We start from the raw sequence: 22,803 nt of genomic DNA on the forward strand, positions 1-22,803 counted from the left end.
GGTGAGGACCATACTGATAGATTTGGCATAATGGTTGATTGTACACTTTAAATGCATTATCTACTTTTAGTCACACAGATGTTTCCAGCTTTATACCACAATTTCACCTTTTTCTTGTGTATTTTACTGTCATGAATGTCCTACAGTGGTTCTTCATTCACATATCTTTATTTTAACTCTAGAATGAGATTATATTTTTTTGCCCTTGAATGCTTTCACTAACAAATTATTTATCTTTTTTCAGATGATGGGACATTAGAAGGTAAATGAACATTAATAACTTCCCTTCATTTTGCAACTACTATTTATTTATTGTGGTATTCACAGTCTGCTGATATAACAAATTTCATCCTTATAGATGTATTAAAAATCAACAACATCTAAAATTCTATGCTATTCTAGCTACAGCTTCCCGAATCTGCCTGTCCTTTCTCTGTTGTCCCCTAATGGTATGATCCAGATTTGCCCAACAGAGATTCCAGGATTGAATGCATCCATCTTGCTACCAGGAATACTAATGCCATTGATTCCTGCAGCAGCATTTTAACAGCTACTCTTCCAATATGTATCTGGCAATTGGAAGCTGAAAGATAGCATACACCATTTTTCATGAGCATCTGGTTTTTTAAACGATGAAAGACACACATGTTCACTCTTTTCACTCTGTGAGAAAGAATTACAAATAGACAACTGCATCCTTACCATATTCTGACCCCCTTCCCTCTGCCAGATGGAAAATAATAATAATAATAAAAAAATGTTTACCAATACAGGGGAGGAAAAAAAAAAGTAGGGATTCCAGCCCACCTACATCTTTCTCAGAAATGAGGTCTAGACTATCCTTTTAAACTCCAGGCAGTAATCCCACCTGCTTGTTTACCAGATTCCTAAATACACCAGTCATTCTTTACTTAGTATGAAACTTAAAATTCAGTACTCTGCTTACCCATCTGTGCTCAGAAATGTCCTCTCCAGGGACATTACTAAACACTACTTCCTTAGAGCTCCATGGAGAACTGCCCATTAAGTCCAGTAAAGCTGAACAAATTAGAAATGGTCAAGGCAGTGTGTGCTTGCAGCCCAGAAAGCCAGCCTGGGCTGGATCAAAAGGAGCATGACCAGCAGGTCGAAGGAGGTGATCCTGCCCCTCTACTCTGCTCTCATGAGACCTCACCTGGAGTATTGTGTGCAGTTCTGGTGTCCTCAACATAAAAAGGACATGGAACTGTTGGAACAAGTCCAGAGGAAGGCCACGAGGATGATCAGGGGCCTGGAGCACCTCCCGTATGAAGACAGGCTGAGGAAGTTGGGGCTGTTCAGCCTGGAGAAGAGAAGGCTGCATGGAGACCTCATAGCAGCCTTCCAGTACCTGAAGGGGCCTTATAAGGATGGTGGGGAGGGACTCTTCATTAGGGGCTGTAGTGATAGGACAAGGGGTAACGAGTTCAAACTTAAACAGGGGAAGTTTAGATTGGATATAAGGAGGAATTTTTTTCCTGTTAGGGTGGTGAGGCACTGGAATGGGTTGCCCAGGGAAGTTGTGAATGATCTATCCCTGTCAGTGTTCAAGGCCAGGTTGGACAGAGCCTTGGGTGACATAGTTTAGTGTGAGGTGTCCCTGCCCATGGCAGGGAGGTTGGAGCTAGATGATCTTGAGGTCCTTTCCAACCCTAACTATTTTATGATTCTATAATACCACAGCAATTGATCTTTTGAGTAATAACCACCAGGCAGAGCACTCTCAGAAAAGCAAAATTTGTGTCTAAACCATACGCATGAAATTACTGAATCCAATTTGCTGGCCTTCCAACTCTGGAGACCAAAGTTGCAGCACAGTGAAAGACCTCCCCGACACCTCTTCTCCGTAGCTGAGTGGCTGTGTAGTTGCCTAACAGAAGAGGCCAGCAGACCAAACAGGAAAAAAAGAAGATGGAAACTGATTCTAGATCCATAGGTAATTCATTAGGGATTGTGAAGATTTAGGATTCTAGTTTGTATGACAGTAGAAGCCAAAATGCCACACACTGCATGCACACTATGCACACAAATAGGAAAGCGAGCTGCAAGGTGATGAAGCAAATCTTCCTAGAAGCTATTTCAAGACATATGAGGTGACAAAGAAGGTGATTGAGAGTAGTCAGCATGGATTTATGGAGAGGAAATCATGCTTGGCCCTGCAAGCCTTCTATGATGAGATGGCTGGCACATTGGATAAAAAGAGATAAGCAGATGTCATCTTAATTTTAGCATGGGTTTTAACACTGTCTCTGATTACATTCTCAAAGACAAACTGCTGAAGTATGTACTAGATAAATGAACATTGAAGTGTGCTGAAAACTGGCTGAACTGCAGTCTCAAAGAATTGGGATTAGCGGCAAAAATTTCAGCTCAAAGCCAGTCCCCAGTGAAGTGCCCCAGAGTTCAATACTAGAGCCAGGACTGTTTAGCCTATTCGTTAATGGCCAGAATCCTTGAACAGAGGAAAACTGTAGCAAGTTTGCAGATGATACAACACTGGGAGGAGCTGCTGATACATCAGAGGGTAGTGCTGCCATTCAGAGAGACCTCGGCAGGCTGGACAAATGGGTTGGAGGGAATCTTATAACGTTAAGAAAAGGCAAACACAAAAATCCCACACCTGGGGAAGATTAATCCCCTGCATCAGCACAGGATGGAGACCAAACAACTGGATTTGGACTCAAATTAGAGAATAGGTTCCATAAAATGATTTAAAGTATAATTCAAAGAAGGATTAGCACTAAAAATTAGAATCAGTGAACAAACCTAGAGGTGGAGAATGGAGGACTAGCAACAAAAGAAGCCTCTGGAATCTCTAGAGGACATGTCTAGGTCCTTACACAATATGCACAGTGACCCTACAGTTTCAGGATCAAATTTAAATTATTCTCTTTTGACAGTTTATGGATCTCAACTTGCCAGAAACAGCAGATCGACAGTAACTTTGAGTCAGGCTCACTTCAGCTGGTACTGTAGTTGGCATGGTCTAGAATATGGCATAAGCAGCAGTCATTAAATCAGCACTTGAAGAATACGTGAAAAACACTCCCCAAGAATATAATACTTTACGGCAAGTGGCTTATAATGTTTCTTCACAAACCCTATGCAAATTATAAAAAAACATTTTGCTTAAGCTTGAAAATATTTATGATTGCATCAAGATACCCATACTGCTCACCAGCTTTACATGAGCTTCTATAGCATTTCTACAAGGGCCAAACCTCAATAACCAGCCTAAATAACACCCTTTGGAACCTGATACTTGCATTGCCTGCATCTGCTCTATGTGGCTAACAACACTTTACCATGTATCCGGCTCAGCTGAGATGACTTAACTTCAAGCTTCTATTAATAACACACTAAAATGATATTTCCCCTTTATGGGTTCTCAAGCAATCGTTCCATCAAAAACAGTCATATGAAATAGTTGAGGAGGATGCTGGAAAAATAACTGTATGTTTCTGAGGTTGGACATGGTTTCTGTTATAGACCATCTTACTTAGTTCATCTACGTTCAAGCTAAGGAGTGTGAGGTTTCCTCTGGGCTTACTCATCTCCTCCAAGTCTTGGCTTCTCAGGACACAATAAAAGGACTAGGGAAGCAAACTGCCTGTGACATTGCAGTGAAAGTGTGGGCACATGTCCTTAACTTTTGATATCTCTTATATATGTATTTCACTTCATAGTGGAAGAAAACCATAATGCCACCAGCAATAGAAATCTACATGCTAGTTAGTACATGCACACTAAGGCATCTTCTCACTACAAATTTAGAGCAATGAATGTGTATTTACTTACCTGGTTGATGTACCAGGGATGGGACGCCCAGTATCCACCAGCACACACCAGCAATAGCCTGTGGAAGGATGGCACTGCACTGGTTTGTAGAGGCCGCCCTGAGCACACTCTGGAATGAACACATTGTCTTTCTGGGGTTGTTTAGCTTCCTCCAGGGCTGACTGAAGTTCTTGATCACATGATGATGCTTTTGGAAGGAAAAGAAAAAATACTGATGAAGGTATACGGAAAGGGTTTGCTAGATTTATCAAACACGTTTTTTTACTTCGCTTTTAAAGACTGAATTTTAAGAGGCTCACTACAGCTCAAATAACAGCTACATTGGTTTATGCTGTCTACTGTCAGAAACTTCGGCTTCCTTTTCATACAGCTGCTTCATAATACAGCCTTAATAACACCTGGGCACCCTGTTTCCCATACTACGTATAAACTATTGTTACCCAAATACCTTCCCTGCCACCTTAAAAAACATCCTCACCTACTCCACAGCCCCTAAACCACCGACGGTTTTCCAAGGGAACAGAAAAAAATCCAATTTCATAGAATTCCTTACATGAACTCATCTAGACAGTCATTTAGGTATTTATTTTCTGCTCTTTCTAGTTTTGGAACAATATCTTAATACCGTGAGAAAAGCCTTCCGCTTCTTTTCTGGCAATTCTGGTAGTGGTGATGTATAATTTGCTCTAGAGACCAAAGACCCATGAGAAAAAGCAATATTTTTTATATCTGCATTAACAATATGTCCCAGATCTCTTCTGGATATTAGAAAACTTTACATAACTACACATCCCTAGCCTTTATGTGAAACTAGGAATCAGGAGGCAAAGAGCAGAAACGCCAGGGCCTGAGAATGCCAGTCACTTCACACCAAGTGGAAAAAGAAATCCTCTGCTGAGGAGGTTCTGATCACTACTAACTGGTATACATGGCACTGCAGCCATAACAAATCACTCAGTCTATTTACTCAAGCCATTATTTCTTCAGGAACCTTAAAGTCAGTCTCCTATCATGTGAAATTTATATAGTTTAATAAAACAGCTTTTGTCTAATTCCCAAATTAACTCAGTGAACAAAATTAAATATTTGAAAAACAAGAAGGTTAAGCACTCTACAGACACATTATTGACAGAAAAATTTCAAGTTACTAGAATTTCAATCAATAAAAGCTTCTCCTCAGCCAAAGACTAGTAGCATACTTATTCTCTGAATCTGTCACACATCTTGATTTTTCACTGTTAACCAACAGAAGGATAAGTTGAATCCTGACCGGATTTTCTAGTGCATCTGTAATGAATTTCAGCTTCAATCTAATCTCATTTACACTTTATCCACAAGGTTCAGAAAACGCTTTGCAAATTGTAGACAAAACCTAACACAAAGTTTTAGTTATGTCCAGAATGCTACTGCTCCTTGCCAGCTTTTTGCTAAAGCGGAATACCAAAACCGGTAAGTCTTCTGAAAAGGTGGCAGGAAGTTAAACACCTTCATAGTTTAAATGGCAAAAAATTCCATCGATGCAATACCCTGCTTTCCAAAACAGTGTGTTTTGTTCCAGTCCACGTAAAAGGTTTAAGAAACAAGCTATCACTTGCTAGCAGGATCACAAGACACAGACTGAGCGTGCTTTTTCAGTTCTTTGGTTGATTTTTTTTCTTTTCCTCTTTTGTTTCACACAGTATTTGAGCAGAACAGCTAAACTGATTTTGCATGTTTCTCTCTTGATCCACCCGCTGACAAACTGAGACTGAATAGCTCTCAAAGCACCAGTGTTTAGATAATAAACTGTATGCAGTAAAACAGTGTAGTGAGGACAGAAAGAATCCTTTAAAAAGGGAAGTAGGTAATTATTTGCATGTTAAAACCTTCACAGAAATAGCTATGGTTTCACGAATTAGAAATCTGTCACCCTCTTCAAGTAACCAAAATAAATCTTCCCCTTGCTGAATCAGGATTATGATGATTATCAAGTTACAAGGTATGACAACCCTGGAAAATACATCAGCTGTCTTAGTTGTTCACTTCTTATGTTTTATATATAACCAAGCAAAAAGGAGCAAATGGGGTGAAGCAGCTGCAGTGAGAGGGTGGAAATCATTACTCCTCCTTAAACTCCACTGAATTCTCTTCTCTTTCAGACTGATAAACCTTGGGAACATTCCCTTAGCTACTGCGACCTTCTCTCATTTTACATCCTTGTAACTAGCAACAGTCTGGCAGATGTGCAGGTATTATTATCTCTCATAAACCCAGAGGAGCAATCCATTTTTGTGCTCTCAGCTTTGTTTAGAAAATACATTGGTATACAGAGACTAGACAGTCAGGTCATCCAGACAGACAAAATGTAACAGCATGGAGGGGCTGCGGTGGAGAATTCCCAGGGCAGAAGCAGATACAGACTGTTCAGCTGCTTTCATAAGCTACACCACCTAATTTCTTGGAACCTCTAGTTTCCGCGGATCGAAACAACCAGAGAAAGACTGAGCTGCTGACTCAAAACCACTGGAGTTGAGGGCCAGCGCAGACATGTGTGATGGGGTGATTTTAGAGCAGGTGTTACAGATCTAGCTAAATTGTCTTTACTCTCTTGATTGACTTGCCTAGGCAAAGTTTTCTGCAAGGTGCTGCTCAAGCTAGAAATTTCTCTCTTGCGCTAGGTCAGGCTGGTTCTGGTCCTTTTTTTCCCATATGTCTGGTTTGAAGTTCTAGAGGTACAGAAAAAGCAGTATTGTGGCAGAGATGTTAAAGGAGGGTTGCAAATGTAGCTTACATTTAGTAGGAACAGTCAGAAAACCCATGGAACTTAACATTACAAGTGAGATTGGAAACAGGACAGCCAGTAACAGCAATCAAAGGGTGGTTTAAAGATTAAAAAGAATGTTCTTAATTGCATAAGTGTATGAAAAACAGATCAAAAAGCCCAGGAGTCATACAAAACACCAAGGTAAAACTCCTGTACCTGGGAGGACTGTAGTGATGAAAAGTCTGTCTTTGAAGAGCAGCATCAGCAGAGGCATTCAAGGCAAGGAAAACCCCATATATAAAAGAAACTATGATATTTTCAAGGAGGATGTTCATCTTGTTGGAACCTTTAATCTCTTACTCTTCCCTTACGAATGTAAATTTGTAACAAGAGGAGGAATTTATTATTAGTCCTAAATTAGGTGTTGGATAAAATATAAATTATTTTTTACAAATTGGAAAAAATATAAATTAGTGTAATGGACTGGTCACTGAATCTGTCAGGTCACTGTGTGCCAAATGACTGAGCTTCATTACAAATCTGCTGAACCCTGTTCATCCATTTTATTCACCAAAAGTGCATAAAAATGTATTATTTTCTTGCCCTACAGAATGGCTAACAAGCTTCAGATCAGCTATCAGGCTTACCTACTATGTTGCCTGCTGTTCCCAGAACCAGAGTGTTAGTCTTTGTAATTTCCTCTCTGAGGGAACCATTCACTCCCTTTCACACTTCTCTTTCAATTATTTACAACAGGAGTACTGAAAAGATGCGACTGTAGCTCTGTGATGACTAAGAGCTCTTATCACAGCACTACCATACCAAAAATAATTGCCTTTGTAATGTCAGAAGAGTCATGGTCAACAAACATTCATTTGCCAGAACCAGTGATAAATGTCATTAACCTAGAAAATGTCTGAGAGTTTCTCCAAACAATCTAATATCAACAAAGATCTGGAACCATAACAGATGGATACCAGAAGTTCATAAAATGAACAGTACAGAATAAGATGTGTGCCACAATACAAGTAGGATAAATACCTTAATCATTAAAAAGCATCAAATTTTCTATGGAATGAGTTGCTACAATAACACACATTCTGGAAAGAGAAAAGCACTGACATTCTAGCTTCTTTTCAGGGTGTATGCTTATGCTGTTATTATTTCACTTAGTTCCTTCAGTTTGATCTTGCTGGAAAAAGTGGATGCTTTTCCAAGCATCTTAATTCAGTAAAATGATTAGATGGCTGAAAAATCCCTTCCACATAGTCTACAATGTTAGCCAGCCACACTACGACTCGGGATCCTTAATTTCAGGTTGATAAACCTTCTTGCAGTTTCTATACAAAACTCTATTTTATTCCAGGTTCGTAAGTGATTCAACACACACATCTGTCATGTAATCAAATATACCTTTTTGCCCAATTTTACACCAAAAGCCTTTGCACCACCCTACGACTTACTCTGAACAAAGACTTTCTGAATGATTAAGTAAAACTGCTGCTCACAACTGAGTTTCAAAACCTGATTAAATGTAATGTACATTGAACTTCCTATGTCATATTGCTATTCTATTTCTTCCCTTTACAGTTTAAAAGTAGTTACTAAATATACTTTTCCTGTTCTGGTTCAAGATGCCTTCATCCACTGAAAACAATCAGCTAAAATGTTGCATCTTTTTGTCAGTGTAAAAGATACTCAAGCTAATGACAAACTCTGTGGATAAGTTTCATGTTTCTTATAAAATCTTCAGCCAATTCTTGTTGCCAGTTATCCTTAAGAAAACAGTCTGGATTTCAATGAATTAAGTTATTTTACATGAACAGAAAAATACCTCAGTAGTAGTACTTTATAACACCGTAAATCTTTATTTGTGAAAGACTCCATTTATTCATCTCTGATGTGTTACTTAGACTGTTAATTAATGTTTACATGGGGGTGTCAGAGAGGAAAAAAGAGGAGGCTCTTCTGGGAAAGTCATTCTGAAGAAACTACGTAACTGTGCATTTGTTTGTAGCACATCTAAACCGCTGATCACTTACTATGTAAGTTATGATTATCACCTTGTTGGTCTTGTAACAGGAGATGTTTTATTCCCTTCTTTCAGAAATTCTGGCAGTTGTTGCATTGTGTCTTATCACAGCTTCTCCCAACATATGGAATTTCATGATTACAAACAATATGGGAGGCTTTTTTTTTTTTTTTTGCTTGAATGTAAATCACTATATGTATGTCTAAATTTCAGTATGTTATGCAGAAACAAGTTGCCAAATCTGCATAAAATTACAAAGGCATCTGTATGCTACTTTAACATTTCCTGCCACTATACAAACATTTTCCTCCAATTTTCTTAACCCTACAATGTGTATATGACAAACAGAATCCATTCCAAGAAAATTTGGTTTCAGTTGGTTCCTGCTCTCTCCTTTCCTCATTATCATAATGGGCCATGAAAGGACAATTTAGACATACTGGTTTCCAGGGTAAAGGGATTTTTTATTAGGACTTGAAGCTCAATGTCGTCTATAGAAAGCAGGTAACAAGAAACCTGTGAACAAAAATACTCCAAAAAGTGATACACATGATCTAGGAGTGCAGTGTAACATTAGAGACAGTTAATATTGCAGTTGCTTCATGTTTCTGAGAGGATATAGACAGCATATATTCATGTCCAAATTTCAGTATGTAGGGACTTAAATTCTATGACAATTTCTGTTAATCAAATCATCTGTCTGTCCTAGTTAATAAGCCTAATTTAGGCACCTCTTTAGAACACTTCAAATACTTAATTACACAAGTTTTGTGCTAGTTTATTCCACAACCATAATAATTAGGATGCATAAATAGTCATCCTATTGTCACCCATACAATGTTCCAATGAGTTCACATCTCACAGGGAAAAGAATTTGATCCGTTTGCTTAGGATGAACCCTCCTTGAACCAGTGCAGTTAACAGGCTTCAAGAAAACTGATTCCAATACGTTTTTATATTTTGAACTAGTTTTCATAGTCTTCAAATTTCATTGAATGGATTTCCACTTACATTACACCAAATTGTATTTCCACATATGACCAAAATGTTCACTTTAGAAAGGCAGTGGGAAGTAGGATAATTTCTATTCAAGCTATGCTCTCCCTGCAGAAGACTGTACCTTGACTGGATGGCAAAATGATCCATTACAATAGTGCTCTGTTATTCCTAACCAGCAAATATGCATCTTCAAGGCAAATTAGCAGGTTCTTTATCTGTAGCTGACCCATGTCATCACCCAGAATCCACCATGTCTACTCCTGCTACAAACCAATACAAATGGCAAAAATTGTCCTTAAATTATTTCATTCTAGTGAAGGAAAGGTGTTAACTCTATGGCTACCTATTCTTTAAGGGTTTCCAGCTTTCATTTAGACCTTCTCTAGCATAGCAGATTCCTTCTCTGAAGTAGATGTTTTGATATAATGCAGTTTAAAATGCCAACTTTATAGTTTTTATGTAAACAAAGTTATTTCTCCTCATCCTTCATGGCCACTGTACGGGCATCTCACATCAATCTTTCTTAAGAAGACCTGTTCTTACAAGAATTTGTCTGCCTGCCCTCTCTTGACAGTTTCAAATAAACTCAACTCTAACAGAAATTAAATGCAGCTCAAGGCTATAAACAAATGCAGGAATTCATGTGCTCATGTGGCTAACTTCTATAAAGACTATTCATTAACCTAAAATCAAATAAAAAGTATTTATGTGGCCCAATCTTCCCCCGGCAGAAATCCACGGCGAAATACCCACTAAATTCAATGGACAATACATCAGACCTCAGCTGGACATTTTCACATGCAAGTATGTTTGCAATTAAGGCTAACATTTGCTCATAGACCAAATACTGATTGTAAGGAATAGGTAACATTAATAAACACTCAACCTTAGCCCCAACATCAAGATGGCAATGAAAACCTAAGACTAAATTACACTATTAATACTCATGTGGCACCACATGTTTTGATTTACATTAGGTTTGGATATGCATCAGCATGAGGGTTCTTAAGGCCTGGAGAAAGCTGGCAACATTCCTACCCATATTTTTCCTTGTTTGTGAAAATTTGTTGGAACAAAATATTTCAGGCCCCTTGTGTGCATTTGCAAAATGTTCTCAATGTACAGCTGATCGCTATTTTGCACTTCTAGAGCTTGGGTGAATTATTGTGGCTAAACACAAAGCTCATGGCTTCAACGCAGCCCTAAAAATTAATTTATGTAGTTTACTCCACTGAACAAAGCAGGATAAATCACAGACAAATGCTCTCATTTATCTATGTAGGCTTGTATGCAAAGGCATTGCAATACTCAAGGAGAACCATCTGGAAAAGCACTAAGCCCATGAAAACAGAGATCTAAACCACAGAGACCACCAGCCCCCATTTAGCTTACCTGAAAAGAATATGATAACAACCAATCTAATCTATGTGTATACACCATGATTTTCTCAACTCTTACCCTGGGTTTAAGCAGGCAAGTAGCACTATATCAAATCAGGATTTCTGCAACACACAAATTCTGGTTCCATCAACAGACAAGTTAGTGATCCCACAAGACAAATATGTCACATGAAAATAAGATGACTTGCTCTTTAACTAAAATCCAAACCCACTTGTCTACTGGAGCTTTTGAAAAGAGTTTCTGGTTTAGAAAAGGTTTTACACATACCTCTGCAATTTTTTCTTTTTCTTAGAAATTGAGACACTAGGAGTACCATGAGAACAATTGTAACCACAACACTGTAAAAGAAAATTAACTGTATTACCTCAAAATCCTGCTATTTTGGCATTGTTTGTTTGCTTGCTTGCTTGTTTGTTTAATTTTTAGCCCAACTTATTAGTTAGAGATAAGGAATATTATGTAAATATTCAAACTTCTCCTCCTTACTTATTGATAATTTCAATTACTTAATTATTAATTTATAATCTTTTTTCTCCTTCACTGAATTCTCCCACTGCCATTGTACAGATTATGAGGAGTCAAATTAGCTGCTGTTTTTAAACAAAATATAACTCTATATTTTGCCATTGTTATTTAAATTAAGTAGAACAGTAGTGTGAGGTCTGTCCACTCACTCACAAAGAATCTAGTCTTCCATCTACAAGCATGACAGAATCTGGCTTTAAATGGTTAAGTATTAGCATTTACTCCTGCTGTAGATAAATGACAGAGAAAAATAGACTATAAATCTGAGTTATTTCAAATATGCATTTTGCATTAGAGCCAAAATGTATATCCTAAACATCCTGATTCAAACGTTTATTATACCATCTATGAAATGTGTGAGAGCAGTGAACCAAGAGTAGCACATTTTTGTTAAATCATTAACAGCAATGTCAGGAAGTGGCAGCAAGCCTTTGCAAAGGGGATTGCATTAGCCAGACTTGATCCAAAGACCAAGTTTACATCCTGCCTTCTACAACAGATCTTTGAATGCAACCTTAACACAAATCAAAAGTTCTTTTAAGCCAGCTGGTCAATCACATGGCAACAGTCTTCATAAGGAGAGTGAAAAACCTGAGGAAATGAGGTCCCTCATCCCCTTTTACTCAATGAGCCATGGACAATCGCCTAGATTGCAATTACTCATTGCAAACTGAAAAGAAGATAGGTTATCATCTCCAGGTGCTCTTGCTCAACTTTGCTAACTTGGTTATCCTAAAATGAGAGAGAATACTGTGCAGAAGACTGCCCTATCCTGCAAGGATACACCTGAAAGCAATTATTTGCCAAATGGGCTGGAAACTGCTTGTCCTACTTAAGAGGAAATATCAGTTCCTATTGCTATCTATGGCTGCCTCATCCTGCCAAAGCAGAGAGTGCCATAGCATTGAAACTGCAAAACCAACTAAACAAGAAAGCCACCACCCAAAATTACAGCAATTGAAAATCACTGACTTTTCCCAAAGACAGTGGCTGGCTGGCCAATTTGCTATAGCAATCTAAAGGCTCATTCATTAAACAAAATTGCGCAAAGCTACCATTCTTGCTTTATGAGTATATTGACCAGCAAATGTTAGTCTTCTGCCAGTGGAAAAACCTCTCATTTTTAAATAATTACTTGAAATAAAGCCAGTTCACTTTTTCCACAGAGCTGTGAAAATGAAAGTCTTTGCCAGGTGAGCTGAGGGTATTTGTTTGAACAGCTCTACTAAAAATTACAAAACAAAATGTGCAAACTGGAGTACCTAAATTCATACTTTGGCACTTAAATAAGCCAGCCAGTTTACGGGAATGTTTATCAACCCAGCACTTCTCCTCAGTGAAACAGGGGTTGTTTCTGTTCACCATTTCGGAAACCGAGATACTTACATCAGTGCTGGATATGACTTTGGATACTTGACCTTAGGCACGCAAGTAATTTTATTTTCAGAAGTGTACACTGGCATCTGTGGCTGCAGTTTGTGACATGTTCCTGCCATTGGTCCACACTGCTAATGCTGTTGGCATCATGCAGTGTTTTCCAGTCTTATTGGTTAACTCCTGCCTGAGGTGGCTGCTCTCCACCTACACTTTGTTTTCTAAGCATGAACTCATTTGCAACCACCTTACAGAGAGAACCCTGACTACTGTTGCAGAAGCCAGCAGGAAGGAGGGCTTCCGTCTGGTTTACAGGAACATGATCCAAGGTGCAAGTTAAAAAATATGCAGATGTATTCAAGAAATAAGAGACTACTGTTTTGCGTTTATATGGTTCCCTTCTACACGTCTCAGAGTACCTTACAAAATGGTCAATATAATATGCACCTCTGTCTATTCCACAGCAGACTGCATGGGCATCACATAATTGTACAGATTTGGCCCTCTGGCACTGAGCAGGAATGCAGTGATTAAACAAGCTGTTGAAACAGAAATCCTCCTCTCCCTCAGTGTTTCAGTGAGTGTTATTTTGACAGCCATAATGCAAAATTTTATGCTTCCATCATTCCTATTGCCTCTTCAGTGACTGATCAGAACAGTTCCACCTCCAGGGCTCTCAGATATGCACCCTTCAAACCTACTTGATTTAAAATATTCCAGTATATAAAGCTTCTATCCATGCTGAGAGCATATCTGCACCCTAAAAAGTTAATTAATGACAGATGAATAAAAAATTGGCCACTTTTATACTGACTTGCTTTTCTTCATCTTGTCAAAGAGAAGGCAGGAAGCAGGTGGAAAATGAGTATGCATATTATTGCTCGTGTCTCTAATTACAAAAACCATGTTGTGCAATGAAGTCTTTTAACAGAGCAAGAAGCAAATACTGTAAAGTGCTATCATCTGCTGAGTCACACTGCTCCCGGAATGTATTAACTCTTGTCCTCAGTCTGAGATTCAACAAACAACATGAACATGAAGCCTAGTCAAAAGGTAACTGCATTGCTTTAACCCTGCACAAATGCAAGGCTCTTCTTAGATTAAAAGCTGTCCAGGTCTTTCCCCGCAGCACATGTATATCCAAAATGGACTATTTAGCATGTAGGAAGTCAATATTCATAACAGGAGAGGTGCAGGATTCAGATAAAACATTGTTTATTGATTTCAGCAAAGTTTTGTATGCAATAAAGAGGATGAGCCACAAAAGAATAAAAGCCAGTAAGAACACTCTAATATTATTTCTTTCAGATCCAACTTTTTAATATAGTTTTACGTAGCTCTTTTTTTTTTCTTCATATGGCCATGGTTAAACAGCTCAGCTTGTGCTTTGGTTTCAAAAGCAATGCCAAATCCTTGGTGTGGCTTTGGAGAAACTTCAAACTTTGGAGAAAAACAAGGGCAATCTGAATTAAAAATAAAAACGCTAGTTCCACCCGACTTTCATATCTGTTTTTAAAAAGGAATAGTTCTCTGAAGTTTAGATAATGTCAAACATGGTGTGATAGTGAAACATCCCTATGCTTTTGAAGAATGGAAGACCCCTATCATACTGAAAAGTCCAGGCTACAATTTCTGCTCCTGTAAACTGGAACCACTCCACTGTACACAGTAAGGATCACTAACAGAAAATTTGGTCCCTCGCATACCCAGAACAGTTTTAAAGGCTTCTTTGATGATGCATAGTAGTAAAGTCAAAGATTTTTCTGAACCAGTAAAACTGAGTTTTAAAGTGTGACTAATGATCCTTGATACTTTACAAGCCATGGTTACTTTAAGTTCTCAGAAGAGTATTAGTTTTAAGTGTGTTTAACATACCACATAAATGACCTGTACCAATAGAATAAGCATTACGTAAGTATTGTCCAACAATTCATTCTGTGTGAGAGTAAAAAACAGCTTTTAGAAAGTGTTATTTTTAAAAGCGTTTCCTTAGCTTGTTTCCCACAAATAGTTTCATCCCTTTCAGACCTGCTCCCATCCTGTCTCCCCACACACATATACCTCATTTATTTTGAGGCTCTCTGAAACCAACAAGAGAAAATCCAAAGGACTGGTTTTAGCAGTACTGTTCAAATAACAGATTCTAAATATTTAACTTTTCCAGATAACAAGCATCACAGGAAACAGCAATGTTGGCATTCAGTCACCTAATAAGGAGAAGTTTTTATTATCGCTTATGTGAAGAGAGTTCTGTTATTCTTTCTACATATTATACATTGTATGCCTTGTTTTCTTTTTAATTTGGGAAGATTAAAGGTTGTTTGATGGTTTGAAAATAACACAAAAGGAAGCCTGGTACATGATGCTCCCAGGAGGTTTTGAAGCTGTCATAACTGGAGCTGTTGCTAATTAAATATGTCTATTGTTATAAAACAAATCTCTACCAAACCAATCAACCACTATCATAATTAATGAAGTCCACAAGGGCCTTTAATGGGACTTGTTTTCATCAATCAGGAGGAGCAAACACAGGCTAAATAAGACTGGAAAAGCCTGCGCTTTTACAAACCTGCTTTCCTTGGGTCATGCTTGTGAATAACTACAGGAGAGTCATTTAGACAAAGATAACATGGAAGTCAAGACACAGGCTCTCCCTTGCACCAAAGTCATGGGCATCCTCTTTTCACTTCTGTTCTACTTATACATTTATTGCAGTCATCCAGTGGCAGGTAGAGTTTGCAGAAAAGCAGGGAGGAGTCTTTGAAGTTGTCAATCAATTGCAAGGAAAAAGAGTGAAAATCTAAGGACATCATTTACATTAATGAAACAAAGAAACCAACAAACAAAAAGCAGGAAGTCTAGATGCAAAATTGAAACTGAGAGAAAGGGTTTAGGTTGTGCCTCTTCACTTGGAGAAATTCAAGTATTTCAACTGGTCAATACAAAATCTTTTTCTTCCCTTCCACCTCCTATACCATAAGAGTCTGTAAAGTTCTTTACTGTATTAAATAGTCCTATATTAGAAGCTGTATAAACCATCTCTCTGCTGAAACTTTTGCTCTAGCTTGCACTGATTTGTCCAGACTGCAGCAGCCCTCCCAGAAGCAGAGCCAGGGTTAGAGACCGGGAGTTCCTGGCTGGCTGCCCTGAATATAAGCAATGAAACCATGCTGTCTCCTTGCACTGGCTGACGTCAGATGCTTTTGCATACAATTCTTTGTAGACTGCTTAAGTCTCCCCAGTGACATCCTGAGGAAGTAAGATTGGCACAAAGTATAGGCCAAGACTCTGAGCACTGGTCACTCAGATGAACAATGTTGATGTTATGACACTTACGTTGAGTTTTATTTGCAAAATACCATTAACTTCACAAAAAACTCACAACCTTGACTATGGAAACATTCTTACTTACTGGATTAATGCTGAAAATATACTCTACTAGCTTTAGGATCAAACACCTAATTGCTCCTGCAATTTGGTACCCTCCTGTATCCTTCAGTATGGATACCAGCGCTGGACAAGTTATCCCTGAAATTGTCTCTCTATGTATCAAGAAACATGCAGTGAAGTCACTATTGACAGAAAGGAAAGCAGACTGCAAAGAAAGGACTCAGAACAGGGAATTCTGTGTGTGCCACCAACTGTGAGGATGACTGATTATGTTATAGATAAGCAAGACAATGGTAAAATTACATAAGGCTCCAACAAAAGCAGGTATGCCAAAAAATAAATTAAGCTTAAAGATAGCATTTTGACCCACTAACTTTCTTACTCAGTTATACAGGGGACAGAAAGATCTGAAGCCAGTCATTTTTCCTCTAGCTTTGCTGTAGACAGGTATAAAAGTCATACAGGCTCATTTTGACAAGCATATTGAAAAGGTAACTGCATCATGACATCCCTGAGGCTAGCATATGGTTAGTTGTGTGAGATTACATTCCTAGACATGCACGAAAGTATGCATGAATATTCAATGCTTCTGAATATGAATATGCTTCAATGCGCAAAACTCATCGTCTCATCTGGAGAGAATGAAATTTTACAGAAAGGTCACTCTTTCAGCTGGCAATACAAGTGGAGCAGCTGAGCCCTTGTATTGAGGGCACATCCATTAAAGTCAAGAGAAAATCCAGCTATGCAATAGCAGCAGAATTGGGGTGGACAGTCCTATTATCACTGATCCAGCAGACTGATATACCACATTCTAACTGTTAAAGAAATGAGTATTCAGTATGTTTCCAAGAGAGACAGCACCACCATCATCAGTCCTGTACCACTAATGTCCCCATTTAGAGGAAAATTTAAATACTAAAAAAAACCTCCTCCAGGTCTGATTCTCTCCTCTCTTCATAAGGCTTCCCATGGCATTACTCTTCTAATTGCAGTGGAGTCACTTCTATTTACACTGCTTTGAGTAACATGAGGCTTCATGCCTGCTGAAACTAAACTGTCTCCTCCTACAGTCATTTGCTATTATTGTATCAGACTGTTTAGTTAAAGGGATGAGCTACAGGATGTGTGACTACATTAGAAGTCACTGTTTCATACTTGGGATGTTGGTAGGGAAAGGGGCAAAAGTGACCTTTCAGACCACTGACATATTGATATTTTTGGCTTTGCTGATTCCCTGTTGTATCAACTCAAAGGAACTAAAAATCTTGTCCCCAAAATTATCTTAGATTGCTTTTTAAACATGATTAGGCCCCGCAAGACAGTAAAATTGTAGGCCCCTTTAGCTAGGCAGGATATAGCCTTTACTGAGCTAAACAGGAGAGCAACGAGAATAAGGAACCTCTCATTACCTTCAGGCAGTGAGGGCTATTGAGATTATGGCTTTAGGTACATGGTGGGAGTTTGAGGAAAGTCAGAGAAGAAACATCCAAGATCATAAGTTACTTACACTTCTGGCTGGTGAGACACTCAACCATTCCTACAATTTGAACCAGAACAGATCATACAATCCTGAAGTATTTTCTGTTGCCCTGATCTAACTGGGTGCACTGGAAAACACTTCAAGGGCATTACAAGTCACCAAAATTTGAGGGATTTATGCATTTAGAATGCATTCTAGTCCCACAAAAACTGCATCCAATAAGTCATTCAAATAGGGGACAGTAAGTCTTTTCATTTTGCTACATTGTCTTTACTCACTGAAGGACAACAGAAGTGTTAAGTTTGAATAACACTACAATCTCACTGGAAAACAATGGGAACAGGTAACCCCACTGTTTAGGTGGCAATAATACAGATTTTTTTCATACCTGGTTATGACTGTAATGGGGGTGGTTGAAAAATTTTGTTGTGACTGTCTCTAATGGAAAATCAGATCTTTAAATGAAAGCTGTTTTTCACTTTGAGTGTTTATTTTTGATAAATATGTGATTTTTAATGAGAACAAAATGAAGCCCAGAACAAGTTGTTTCTTTGTGTTGAGCTTCCCAGAGAATCAAAAAATCACAGATGCCTAAAAGTTCCCTGAGGTATCTCTGAGTTTTTAAACTGGGGAGACCACTGTATCCTGCATGTATAATCAGGCTAAGGACCCCTGGCCCCTGAAAAAGGAGAAGCTAATGAAGTTTCAAAATTACAACTGCCACAAAGCATTACAATGACCAATCAAGATTCTGAGTTTTGAGACAAAACTGTTCATCTTTTTGAAGGGTTTTTATTTGAATTTTCTTTTTGAAAATACAAACTTTTTTTAAGCTGAAAATGCAGATCTTCTCAAAAAAAAAGTTCTTTAAGAAGTCATTCTTTCCATAGAAGGCTGCATTTTCAACTACTTTGGTATATTAAGCTTTGCCTTCTCTTTTCTCTTGTGTTTTGTAATGTACCAAGAGAATTTAAGATCTGAAATTTAATTTACAGCCTTAATCTTATTTAAATATAGTTTTATTTGTGGTTGAATGCAGATACTTGGCCTGCTGTTCTTAAATTGAAACAGGTATTAAAAATAGCTTAATGAAAAACAGTGGTCTGTCTCTTCAACCACTGCTTCTTCTCCAGTAACATAGAAATCTAGCGCATTATGGCAACTATAGTTAATGTTTTTTCTAGGCAGTGTAGACTGCAGGGGAAACACTGTCTAGCATTTATCTAGACAGAGCGTGATGGACAGAGTGGAGTGAAGCAGAAAACAAGCCAGTAATAATACAATACTTGGGGTATATATGGCATCTTGCAGATGAAAAGATCTCGAAGTGGTTTTACATACTTTAGAAATGTAATTTGACTAGAACAAGTTCCCTTGTGCCAATTATGACCCTTGGTGTGGCTTTTCATGGAAAGGAGGCTCTAATCTGGTCCCAAGCCAGTGTACTGCATCAAGGGCAGGCTAAGGTAAAGGATCCGTGGATGACACTATTGACCCGGGACCTTAACAATCCATAAAAACAAATGCTTCATTAGCTGCATTGCAGACATATGGCCAACACTAAGGTTTTGGAGAGAATTCCACTCCTCCCACAAAAGTCCCTGTAGAAGTTAAATTTCTCTTGCTTTTGTACCAAATGGAAAATGTTAACAGTATTGATGAAGCCTCAAAAAGTTCCTGCATCACATGGCAATTTTTTTCAAGAATTAAGGAAAAAGTAAAGAATTGGCTTTTGGAAAACAATTAAGCAATGCATGAACTGTAGCATGAGCTGTCAATCTTTTTGGGAAGTTTGTTCAGAGATACATGGTTTGGCAAATAAGAAAGTTGGAAGTCAGATGTGATAAATCATCTCATTAAAAATCCCTCTAAATTTAAACCACTGTGATTACCCATAACCTGATCTACCCGGGAATATCTAGAAATTAATTCAGACTGTCAGAAATGTACATTCAGGAAACTGAGGCAAAACTGACTTCCAGCCACCAGAACTGATTCATATTACACGGCTACCAGTCCTTCCATGGTCCATATTTCCATCAGCTGCAGAGCTTTTGTGTAGAATGTGGCCAGACCAAGCAGCAGAATTCCATTCTTCACATAAGATATTAACAGGGGAGTATTTTACCATAACAAAATTGGCTTTTTGAAAAAAATTCTTAGTTATTGGAAAGGTGGAAAGTTGGTCATTTGACTTATCTCTATGGAAGAAAGAGACCATTACTGTCCTCAGAACAGTCTAGTCTCTCTTACCTAACCAGAACAGTCTTGCCAGAACAGCTCACTGGATGACTTTGATTAAAATTAAGAGCAAGACTTGAAGTTATCATTTTTTTAACATCATTATCATTTTTGAGTATGATGAATCCACAATGCTTGCTCTTTAATCTTAACTGCCGTATAAGTCAGCAGCACTTGAAACGGACCTTCACACTTCAGTTCTAGAGGTGATTCTGAAAGAGATCTAACGTATACATCAAAAGGAGTGTGACGAGCAGGTCGAAGGAGGTGATCTTGCCCTCCACTCTGCTCTCGTGAGACCTCACCTGGAGCATTGCGTGCAGTTCTGGTGTCCTCAACATAAAAAGGACATGGAACTGCTGGAATAAGTCCAGAGGAGGGCCACGAGGATGATCAGGGGACTGGAGCACCTCCCGTATGAAGACAGGCTGAGAAAGTTGGGGCTGTTCAGCCTGGAGAAGAGAAGGCTGCATGGAGACCTCATAGCAGCCTTCCAGTACCTGAAGGGGGCCTATAGGGATGCTGGGGAGGGACTCCTCGTCAGGGACTGTAGTGACAGGACAAGGGGTAACGAGTTCAAACTTAAACAGGGGAAGTTTAGATTGGATATAAGGAGGAAATTCTTTCCTGTTAGGGTGGTGAGGCACTGGAATGGGTTGCCCAGGGAAGTTGTGGATGATCTATCCCTGGCAGTGTTAAAGGCCAGGTCGGACGAAACCTTGGGTGGCATGGTTTAGTGTGAGGGGGGCAAGGGGGTTGGAACTAGATAATTTTAAGGACCTTTCCAACCCTAACTGTTCTATGGGTGTATGATTCTATAGTTTTTGTTCATTGCCTTTGGGTTTATTAACTGTGGGCATGGAGGAAGCAGGGAAGGGAAGGCATTTTTGCATGAACGTGGATATTTTCTCCTAACTATGAACGTGGATATTTTCTCCCAACTATCAGATCACTGGGATGATGATGATGGAGGGCCTGGCAGTTCATGGTGTCAACCCTGCTGGACTTCTAATTTAGAAGACTTTCTATATATTTGGAAGATCTTCTATATATCACCCAGGAATCATATTATAGCCATAGCTAGATTCAGACTATCCTGACTGAAAGATTTATCTATTTCCCATAAAGATTATGTTTTTAGATATGATCCAGTCCAGTATGTTTCTGTGCATTAATGTGACTTACATAACTTCTTTTGCATCTATTATTAAAATATAGACTGGCAGCCTGAGATCCCTCTTGGGATTTATAAAATTTACTGATGCTTTTATGATTATATAATCTGATGTCTGGTAAACTGGGGAAATCTACTGGTAGAGGGGGGAGTGCATGTCTAAAAGCTGAAGGAGAACTTCAAGCAGGGCTGTTGTGTCATTTACTCGCTGCAGAAACTAACATGATATAACTAAAAATGGTCAGGAAAGATTACTATCTTTTGGCATCAAATTTTAACATAAACAATAAAACAGAATTATCAACCTTGTATAAAACAGATTTTTTTTTTTCTGCTTTTTCCTGTTTTTTTTTTATTTGTCCCACACTGACGGTCCAATAAAACCCTGGAACATCCTGAGCATAAAGAACATCAACTGGATGTAAAACAGAACTCTTTTTTAATGGCTTAAGATGGGAAGATCTTCCCCTGTAGTGGGAGGAAAAAAGTGGAAATGTCAGTGCTTGATCTTTATAAAGATTTTGGACTAATATGTAAAATTAAAATGAAGATAAATGAAAATGCTTGTGAAAAGGATTATTAAAAACAGGACAGTAATAAGCATGATCCAGCAACTTGCAAATTAAGAATGTTTCATAATATACAAGCACTGTGAGGAGGTCTGGAAAGTTTTATCTTCTCAGAAGAGGCTGAAAGAGCTAAAAGAAAACTGTAATTTTCCTTTACCAATTTAGGACAGACAAGGCAAGGCAAGTAAAGTAAGGTAAAGGCAAGACAAAAGGACTAAAGACTATAAAAAGAGTAATCTTCTTCACAGGTGAAGAGGGTGAAGAGTACTGTTCCCTTTGCATAATAGCTCGGTGAAGACTACCATATCATTAAAAATTGCTACTGAAAAGTAAGACAAAGTTCTGCATTAGGAGCTAAGTCAACCATTTACTAATTGGCCCTAATTGTGTGAACAATCAGTACTTTCAAAAAAAAAAAAACAAACAGTTTTTCAGCTGTCAAGGAGTATCTTGAAACCAATGTTCTAAAAAAATACTACACTGAAACTCTTGATTCTTGACAGAAAAAAAAAAAAATATCCAAAACCAAACCCCAAACCAACAAAATAATGGAAGAGAACTACCTCCTGCTCTTCAAAATATTTAAAATAAAACAGTAGGGGATATAACAAGATATGACAGTGCCTCACACATCTCCCTCCCCCAGAGTTTCTTTACACTGTTCTTATAGTAAAATACAAATCACAAATTATAGTTCACTCCAAATAGTTCACTCATTCAAGAACTCTAAAGGGAATATTTTAGTGAGTTAGCAACCAGAGCTAACCTAGAGAGTCTGAGAAGGCCACAAGACTGTTGGCCTGGAAGCTTCCAGTCCTCCTCTGTATCAGTTTTTTGTACTTAACTTCCTCACAATGCTTTTTTCTTTATCTTTCATACCCAGCTTTCTGAGATAATAGACCAGTTAACAAATATTCTACCAGCTGATGTCTTCCATCACCCACAGATTTTACAAGGCCCAAAAGCCAGATCTGTGGCATCACAAAACATTCAGATTTTAGCTGTAGATGTAATCAAAAATTGCTAGTACCTTTTCTTGTGAACCGACTTGCAGAT

At 38.4% G+C, this 22,803-nt stretch overlaps 1 protein-coding gene across 3 annotated transcripts in view; it reads right to left on the reverse strand.

Annotated features, from left to right (window-relative positions):
* SMOC2 (SPARC related modular calcium binding 2) overlaps positions 1-22,803 on the reverse strand; it is a 145,926-nt gene that overhangs the window by 41,751 nt on the left and 81,372 nt on the right. For all 3 annotated transcript variants that reach the window (XM_065680378.1, XM_065680377.1, XM_065680376.1), the window contains exon 8: positions 3,817-4,003. In XM_065680378.1, coding sequence (XP_065536450.1) covers positions 3,817-4,003 — 187 coding nt within the window. The remainder of the gene's footprint in view (positions 1-3,816; positions 4,004-22,803) is intronic.

This window comes from Lathamus discolor, chromosome 5 (genome assembly GCF_037157495.1).
Source record: "Lathamus discolor isolate bLatDis1 chromosome 5, bLatDis1.hap1, whole genome shotgun sequence".
NCBI classification, from domain to species: Eukaryota; Metazoa; Chordata; class Aves; order Psittaciformes; family Psittacidae; genus Lathamus; species Lathamus discolor.